Source organism: Olea europaea, unplaced genomic scaffold, assembly GCF_002742605.1.
Source record: "Olea europaea var. sylvestris unplaced genomic scaffold, O_europaea_v1 scaffold2425, whole genome shotgun sequence".
NCBI classification, from domain to species: Eukaryota; Viridiplantae; Streptophyta; class Magnoliopsida; order Lamiales; family Oleaceae; genus Olea; species Olea europaea.
In genome coordinates this window covers 56,021-65,739 of record NW_019242433.1, presented here as the reverse complement: position 1 = coordinate 65,739, position 9,719 = coordinate 56,021, and the positions used below count along the sequence as shown (strand labels likewise).

General features: G+C 36.5%; 1 protein-coding gene across 1 annotated transcript; it reads left to right on the top strand.

Moving 5' to 3' along the window:
- The first annotated feature begins 1,189 nt into the window (after positions 1–1,189).
- LOC111382059 (far upstream element-binding protein 2-like) lies at positions 1,190–8,310 on the top strand. The gene is made up of 8 exons (XM_023005923.1): positions 1,190–1,599; positions 2,456–2,814; positions 3,630–3,815; positions 3,930–4,031; positions 4,154–4,225; positions 4,306–4,422; positions 6,898–7,164; positions 7,249–8,310. Exons 1-8 carry the CDS (start codon positions 1,353–1,355, stop codon positions 8,098–8,100), a joined length of 2,202 nt encoding a protein of 733 aa, XP_022861691.1. The 5' UTR covers positions 1,190–1,352; the 3' UTR covers positions 8,101–8,310.
- The last annotated feature ends 1,409 nt before the right edge of the window (positions 8,311–9,719 follow it).

Below are 9,719 nucleotides of genomic sequence, written 5' to 3'. Positions count from 1 at the left end.
CAGGACATGGAAATTCAATCCATGGAGAGTTGAGAAGTGGAAAAGAAAAAGTAAGAGAAAGAAATTTAGGGCAATATTCAGGTAAAACTCAAAATTTCAAAAAAAGGATTGGATTTTGTTTGATTGATTTAGATTTCAACCTAAACAATATTGGATAAAGATTTTTGTACATAATTGTTGGCGGCCTAATATTTAGTTATTTTCCAACAGAAATTAGAAGTCACGAAGCATAATGCTATTCATTATTGATTGTGATCATCACCAAAACAATATTACAATTAATAGATGATTGAAATAGTTATAAAACTATTATGTACAAGTAAATATTGAAAGAGAAGGACGATAATGAAGACTGAATGAATATAAAATGAAAGTCGAGAGTTATCTTTTGAAAAAGCATGGGTGGTAACTTTATCGTTATTTCTCAAAAGGATGAAGGGTTGAGGAAAATGTATGCATCTAATAACCTCATTAGGAATGGGCATAGGAAAAACATATATTTGAATCATGATTGTCATTTCTTGTTTTCAATTTTCATGTATATGGATACAATCATCAAAGAAATTTGTTTCTCGTGTTAAGAAGGTCGGAATTTCAAAGAAAAAGAATACTATTCCACACTTTTCAAGTATACTCTATAAATTGGGAAGAAGAATGTGAAACTGCTTCAAATCTCGATTTGTGAATTCAAGTTAAAAAGTAATAATTTTAAAATTAACTCTCAGAGTTACTTTAACAAAATTAACTTATTGACATTTTAAAACTTTACCATACACAAGTATTTTTCACGTCTACATAGACATGAATCTCGATTTGAATGGAGTGTGTAAAAATGGAAACTACCCATTTAGTGTTATTTTTGTCAATTTTGCAACATATATAAAACCCATCCCAACCCTAGAAAAATTATGGGCCACGTCAAGCCCAAAATACGCTTAGACATTCGATGCCCTAGCCAAAGATATCGAGGTATATAAACCTCAAGCAATTTCATCTTGAATGGAGTGTGTAAAAATGGAAACTACCCATTTAGTGTTATTTTTGTCAATTTTGCAACATATATAAAACCCATCCCAACCCTAGAAAAATTATGGGCCACGTCAAGCCCAAAATACGCTTAGACATTCGATGCCCTAGCCAAAGATATCGAGGTATATAAACCTCAAGCAATTTCATAAACAAATTTTCATATTTTTTTTGTGTAACAAAATCAACATAAAATCCCAAACATTATCTAATTTACGGAGAACGAAAATCCCCGATTCGCACTGGTAAAAATCATAGCAGCTGGAATCTGAAAACCATAGCCAAAACTTGTTTGTAGAGTGCAACCTCATCGGATCTTGAAAATTATGGCGGAGGAGGTTATGACGTCATTGTCGGCTAGCCCTATGGCCACACCTGATCATAACAAGAGAAAGCACGAGGAGTTGGAGCTCAATAACACGCCCGAGCAACCTACTGAGTCGGATTTGAATGCTAAGTCAGAGCTTGGCACTTTGGAGGTGGAAAATGGAGGTGACGATGAGTCGGAGGCGAAACGTCCTCGTTTAGAGATGGAGACTAGTAATGGCAACGAACCTGACGGCGATGAAAATGGTAATTTTACTTTGAAATGTTATAAATATTTTGATCCGTGTTTATATGTTATTTGTAGGAAATGATTATATACGATTTGGCTCCAGAATTAGTGGGTTCATGTATTTTAAACTATTTATTTTGGAAAAACTATTTTTCGAAGCAAAAGTGAAGTATTGGGTGGGTACATGTCGATTTCTTATTATATATTTCAATCTATTCCCCTCACCCACCCCCAAAAATAGTGGCGAGAAAGACCTTCTTCATTGTGGTGTCAGTATCTTAAAATCCATCGTCCTCATTATACACAATTGACTATCATTCATTCATTGAATCTCCAATCCAATTGTGGGCTTACGTCCATAGGTGCATATGAACTGAGTAGGAAAAGGCAATTATTTGGTAAAAATGGCAAACCAATGTATTGAATAGCAATCGGGGATTGACAGAAATTGGGGGGCAGGTGGAAGTAAAAAAGTCGTGCAAATAGGGGGGAAGTGAAAAAAAAAAATTAAAATTTAAAAAGCAAAAATTTTAAAACATCTGTGACCAAACATGACCCCATGTAATGATGTAAATCTGCCCATGTCCCCAAATGTGTATTGTGCGATTCATTCTGTGATGGAAAAACAGTTGCTGTAGTTAAACTGAAGGACTATGGGGAAAGTTACCATCTTTACATATTTCAATCAGATATATTTTTTCCGCAGATGTAAAATGGAGTTGGTCTTTTGGAACCAACTCTTATTACAGCAAAAGAAATGATTCTCAGCGAGCGACAATGGATTTGCTACATTTGTAAATAATGCATAAAAGGAAGAAAATATCCTCAACCACTATACTGATAATTTCATTTGAGAATTCTTTTTGTTGACAGCTACTCAGAATAAATGCCAAGAGGATGACAAGGTAGAAGAGCCAAAGGAGGAGGAATCTATGCAGCCCAAGGCTGTGACTAACAATGCCCAGTCAGAGGAGGAATCTTTGCTGCCTGCGGCTGAGGCTAGTCAAGAACTGCCCAAGGAAGATTTGGAGACGGTGACTAGTGAACAAGTGGCTTCTGATGGGAATGAAAAACCTGAGAACAGAATTGTGCAGGAACAAGAAGAATCTAGAGGAGAAATTCAGGAACCTTCTGTGGAAGTTCTTAGAGAAGGGGAAGTTCTGATTGTCGACCAGCAGCCCGGGTCCGAATCCCAAGTTCTGTCTCAAAAAATGGAGGTCCCTAATGATAAGGTGAATATGCTAAGTAATTTTTATTAAGCAGTTTCTTGTCCAAAAATTGTAATAAATCGATATCTAGAAATCAGTATAAGATCTCTCATCGGTCAGTATGACAGTATCTATGTTTTTTCCTCATTACATTTCATCTTCATATAGTTTCCTGAAATAGCTAGTTGACCTTGAAACAGAAAAAGGTAACATTATGGTGGATATACATTAGTTACATGCATGAACATGTATATGCCTATGCAAATATTTATATTAAATTCGCATTTTTTAATTAGATTGGCAAAGTCCCTTTTAACAAGGATTCCCCATTCCATACAAACCTCTAAAATTCAGAGAAAAGAGGAAGTCCTAGAAGTAGATTCTACACATAAAGGAATTCCTACATCAAAATAACGGAGAAAAAAGTATAGTTCTTTTAAAAAAATTTTTAGGGACTTTATATGCATCTGCAAAAAGGCTGAACCACAAATTACTCTCGAGAAAGTAAGAGGATGTATTTGCTTCTGAGAATGGAATACTTATAGTTAACTAAAATACTTCAATTCCAGATGGAGGCATAGATGTTAATGAGATCTAACTGATTCACTTCTGAATATCTATGTGTATGTACATGTAATTTTTGTTACTACACAAAAAAATGAGCAAATAAATATCTGGAAAGTGGACATCAATTTAGATGGTAGCACATGGACATAATGAAATTTCTACTTCATGTCATTCTGTGAAAAAGCAGCCTGTTCCTCCTTCCCAGGGATAGCAAAAAACTTTTTGATGCTCCTCTGAGAAGTGTCTTGCGCATGTCTGTTGTCCATTTGCAGGTTGGTGTTCTGATTGGCAAAGCTGGGGACACTATTAGGTCTCTGCAAGACAATTCAGGTGCCAAAATTCAGATTGTGAGGGATGCTGATGCAGATCCTCGTTCTATCTCTAGACCTGTGGAACTAATTGGAACTTTGGAAAACATAACCAAGGCTGAGAAATTGATAAAGGATGTTATCGCTGAGGTTTTTCCCCCCATCCATTTTCTGTTATTCCTGCCCATCAGTTAATATAATTATTTGCTTGGACTTCAATGTTTGTAACTCTACAACTTTTACTGCTGATGCATTGTATTTTAGGCCGATGCTGGAGGTTCTCCTTCACTTGTTGCTAGGGGCTTCAATACTGTGCAGGCTGCTGCTGGTGGAGAACAACTTGAGATACAAGTTCCCAATGAAAAAGTTTGTTTCCATTCTCTCCCCTCCCCCCCTCTCCCCCTCTCCCGCTCTCCCTCTTTCCCCTCCCTTCCCGTCTGTACCTCCTGGTAGAGCATCACTGACTTGTATCATTCCTTTTCTTCAAGGTTGGTTTGATAATTGGGAAAGGTGGAGAAACAATTAAGAATTTGCAGACAAGATCAGGGGCACGCATTCAGGTAGTAGATTGTGTACTAGTTTTTCGTCAGACATTTATACAACAATTGCTGTGATTTCCTTACATCACCTTTTATTCTAGTTGATACCACAACATCTTCCTGAAGGAGACCAATCTAAGGACCGGACCGTCCGCGTGACTGGTAATAAGAAGCAGATTGAGATGGCAAGCGAAATGATGAAAGAAGTCATGAATCAGGTTTGTGATATCTTTCCACCTTTTTGAATTGGCAACTATACAGTAATTCAGAGATTTTGTTTCTTCTCTTTGGTTTTAGAGGTTTGATAGCATCCATAGTATATCCGTAGGCATTGAATTATGCATGTTTATGGATGGGTTTACTTTATAATTTGCCAGAGCATATTCTCATTCTTTGATAGTGTTCAGAATATCTTAGTGAATGATGTAGCAATTACGCACTTTTAAGAAGACGTTTATGTAACTAGATTTGTTTTGAATAAGCCACATATTCTGCATCATGTAACCGGCTTGTCTTAGTCTTGTCCACAACTCTATTGTCATTATACTCGGCGATTTCAATTGATGTATTGAGTAAATGTGCTGGCTTTTGGTTCCTTGACACACCTTAATGTCAATGCATGTTATCAACGGCTGGATTAAAAACTCCCTGAATTTCCCTGAGTTCCACTTTGGTTCCAGTACGTGAACCAACCAATGTTATTGTGCAATAATATGATTGCTAGAAGGCCTACCATTTTTTTTATTTTATTTTTTTCAACTTTAACATCCGTTTCCAGTACAAGTTTGGGTACTAATATGAGTCTCATATGCGCGTGTATTTGTATGGATTGAAAAACTAGTCAGTTTTTAGGGATAGAACATCTTTATGTGTTATTAATAAATAAAGTTTCTGAAGTATGATATTAGCATGCCACTTGGTATCTGCCCGATGCTTCCTTGGATTGATATGCAACAATTTAGCACTCTAGTTCTATGTGTCGAACTGTTTTTTAACTTAAATGTATCCTGTCATTGTTAAATGCACGTGCTTGTAAAGGTTTTGTATTCTGAACAATCGAGGGCATTCTTTTATGATTTGGGGAAATCTTTGAATGATGACACCATGGTCTAAGAGCTTTTTTTACTTGAACACCGCTGCCTAAAATACGCATGTCAAAGATCACTGGAATGCTATTAGGAAGATCTTACATTCAAATGAGATGTCGGTTTTCATGATTTATTTTTGTTAAAGGTGCCAATTTCGAATTGGTTGGCTTTAAAAATGCAGATTTGGCTTTTGCCTTTCACAAGGGTCAGCTTGGCCTTCTTGGTGTATCCATAGACAACTACTTTTCAATCCATCCACTGAACAGAGATATCAAGGATTAACCCTCGCAATTGCAGGATGTTAATAGTTGGTAAGATTGCTTTGAGACTTAGAAACTAAAAGTGATAATACTAATAAGGCTGTATTTTATCAGCCCAAATGATACATAATATACCACATCTTATATTTTATAGATACATTGGAAACCTGTGTCATTTCTAAGTCAAATAAACTTGTAATTTGGGACATGTATTCTAATGCCTCTTGAAATTCAGAGAACATGATCTTTCTTAGTTACTGTTTGCATTGAGCTGTGTTTTCTAGTAGTTGGAAACCAACATTTCAACGTTAGCAACAGTTTTTAGGATGAAAAGATACTGATTCTATATCCGAAAACTGCTTATTTTTATGTACTATTCAATTATTTAGCTGTCAGTCAAATGCTCTGCATATGTTCATGTGAAACTTGGGAGAAATGTAGTTCATTTTTTAATTTATTTTTTGAAATTGCTTACTGCATCTCCTTATCTGGATTCACCTTCAAGAGCTGCTGTCTTCTGCATAGCTGTTATTTGCATTTGGTCTGAATAGGCTCCTCATAAATGATATTTTCTCTGTTGATGAGTATTAACTACATCACTGCAATTCGTTTATAGACAATATCCAGGTGGAGTTCTCTCGTTTATCTTCTGATTAATAGCCTGTACAAGTCTTAGCATGGTGTTTGAGTATTCATCGCAAGAAGAAAATGACACTTAAATGAATATTATTAGTGAGGAACAATGTAGAGGCATTCTTAGAGGTTCAGGTATTACCGATGAAAATATAAAAAGGGATGCATTCTGGGCTGAGAAACTGAATATTGCATATTTATTGTACTAAATCATACTTGAACTGATATCTGGTAGATTCACATCATCTTGATGCATAAATGGCTAGTTCCCAACTACCATACGAATTTGTGATAAAAAGGGACATGCTTGTTTTCCATTTTTAAAGTTTATATTTAATATTCTGTTTGTTGTATGCCTTTCACTTGCTTTCCTTCGATTCTATATGCTTCTGTAATCGGCCATCTTTTTCTAGCTGTTTCTTGTTCCATATTTCTCCTATTAATCAGTTCTAAATTGAGCATATTTTGATTGATCCAATGTTATATTAAGTTGTTTCTTGCAGTTTTTTGTTTTTGCCTATTGGATACTTATTTCATGATTGTTTCTTGCCAATATGATGATGTTCTTTTGTGTATCCTACTCATTACATTTTTTTTTTCAAATTTGTTTACTCATAAGATGAAACTAGTCACCTGACATTTCACAGTTTTTTAAGAATGTTGATTTGCTAACTAATATTTGTCCACCTGCCATTTAAATTTCTTTGCTTAGACTGTAAGGCCATCATCTCACTCTGGTGGATACAGCCAGCAGGCCTTTCGTCCTCGTGGACCTGCTTCATCACAATGGGGATCTCGTGGTCCTCATCACTCACAGTTCTCACGTTATGATCTGCAAAGAGGGCCATTTCCTTCTCAGAATCCGCAGTACCCAACTCCATCATATGGTAATTATCCTCCACAACAAGCACCAAGAAGCAGCTTCGGTCCAAGTTGGGAGCAAAGACCCCAAGTGGCAATGCAAGCGCCCTCACCACAGGTTGGTGATTTACTTATTCTTCTGTTGGGCTAGTTTCCATTATTTTTTACGTCCCTACTCACTATGGGCTCATACCCTTCCCAGGCAAATTACAACTACGGGCAGTCACAGGGTCCAGATTATGGGCAACCAACTCCTTATTCTCAAGCACCTGCTCAACAATATGGTCATGGATATAGCGAAGTAAAATATGATCACCAGGCTTCTGCACAACATTATAGACAAATGGCTTCTCAGCCAACAGTTTATGCTCAAGGTGGTACACATCCTGGCTATGCTCCACAGGACCAATATGGCAAGGCCCCTACCTATGGTATGCTGCAGCGAGGACCCCAAGCTCCATCTTACGTTCAGCCTAGACCAAATCAACCTGGAGATATGCCTTATCAAGCTCCTGTTTCATCAACTCAAGCATATGGCCAAAATGTTCCACCTCAACAATCATACCCATATGCATCTAGTGGACCAATGCAGCAAAACTATCCTCCATATGGTTCTGTACCCTCTGCCGATGGATACAATCATCCACCACCTGCCACAGCATCGTCTGCTGGATATCCTCAACAAGCTGCACAGCCTGTTGCTGGGTATGGTCAGCCTGGTGGACAGCAGGCTTCTGCGTATCCCCAAACAGGACCAACGGGTGGTTATCCTTATCAGTCATCGCAGCCAGCCTACAATGAACAACCTGCGGCCAACAATGCTTACGGGTATCAAGCGCCAGCAGATCCTGCTTATGGTAGTGCCCATGCTCCATCTGCTTATGCTGCACCAACTACTGGACAGTTGGGTTATGGTCAGCCAGCTCCAACACAGCCTGGCTATGATCAGTCCATTCCTCAACCAGCAGGTGCGTACGGAAGTGTACCTGCAGCATCGCCCCAGCCTGTGTATCCCCAGTACGATGCAACCCAGACATATGGTGCACATCGCTGAAGATGTTAAAATCGATCTCCTGGAGATGGAAGGGATGTGCTTAGTTACATTGTGTTCTCTATTAGTATTATTAACTTGCTTGTTAGGTCTATATGTCGGACAACCTGAACCTTCGAACAGTGGCCTTTTATGATGCTATTTTGGTTGAATGTATGAGAAGCCTGATATTGATTCAGTTTTTAATTATTGGCATTGGACTTGGTTCATTTATAGATGTGTTGCTTTCATCTTTTTAACAAACCAACGAGTCGGACGGATGCAGCTAGGAAGGTTGGTTTGGGACGCTACATCGATTGAATATTCAATGTTGGTGCCTTCTTGTCCATTGATCTTGTCAAGTTTGGTAACTCCCTAATTCCAGTTATGTCTTTTCAATTTCCTTTAGCGTCTGTATGATAGATCATTATTTTCCATGCAAAATGGAATTCAAATTCCAACTTCTAATTTTTGGTTGTTCGATAGCATATTTTTTTCAAATAATTGATTTTCTTGTCACAGGGACATTTTCTTGGTTTTCAAGGAAAACCAATTCCCACCTATCTCAAATTGTTAAAAAAAATTTCTTTTTTTTTTTTAAATTGACAATTTTCATGTAAAACAAAGTCAAACAAATATCAAAAGATAAATGATTTTCTTGATTGTTTTGTTTCCTTTTTTTTTTTTTTTTTGAAAACAGAAACAAATTATATCCCCAATATCAGTAAATTCGATTCATTTAATTGACAATTTTCTTGTAAAACGAAGCCAAACGAATATCAAAAATACTTTTATTTCAACATTTTTTACGTGGAAAATTATATCAATCTAACACAATAATTGACAATTTTTAGTAAAACTATTTTTAGACAATTCAATTTTCTGAAATTCGTTTTCTTTTTACTCAAATTTTATCTTTACAATCAAACGGACCCAAATATCATATTATCATTTTTAGTACTACTTCAGCCGTTATCTTCTTTTGTGAAATTGATAATTTAATCACCCTCGAAGCATTTTTTTCATAGAGAATCAATGGAAGCATAGCCAGATTTAGTAGATGACTTCAATTGCTTCTAAACTACATTGCCAAGTATACAACTAATGATAAAATATCAAACTTGACAAAAATGCAAATGAAAAATGAAAATTATGTATCGAGTATAGGAACGTTCTTACAAATGAATTTGACAATAAATTTGATAAAAAATAGTGCAAAATCATAGGGCAACTTATTCCAACTTTTTCCACTACATACTAAAGAGCTATATAATTTGGGTTATTCCTCATTCTTCACAATTGAACATCAGGATTCTTCGTCTTCAAGAATTTTCGACTCATTACTAACTCAAAGTTCAATCAAAGATGCCATATCATCTTCGAGCATTATAAGCAGTGGAGAACTCAATAAATCCATGAAGATACCGGTGTAAAATATTTAGCAATATCACTGGATCTTAACCATTTTCGATTTTAGGAAATCATCATGCATCTAGGCAAGGAATCGTATAAAATCGCAGAACATGTTTGGCTTTACTTAAAAATTACTTTTCAAAATAAAGTAACTTTTGAATATCATATAAAAAAGGCCTACTTTCAAGCAAAAAAAAGAGGGGAGGGGGGGGGGGGGGGGGCGGGGTTGG

Excerpts from the sequence above, each read along its gene's own strand:
- LOC111382059 (XM_023005923.1), top strand. The coding sequence starts at position 1,353 with ATGGCGGAGGAGGTTATGACGTCATTGTCGGCTAGCCCTATGGCCACA. Across the intron at positions 4,226-4,305 it reads GATCAGGGGCACGCATTCAG|TTGATACCACAACATCTTCC; the intron begins GTAGTAGATTGT and ends CTTTTATTCTAG. Across the intron at positions 7,165-7,248 it reads TGCAAGCGCCCTCACCACAG|GCAAATTACAACTACGGGCA; the intron begins GTTGGTGATTTA and ends TACCCTTCCCAG.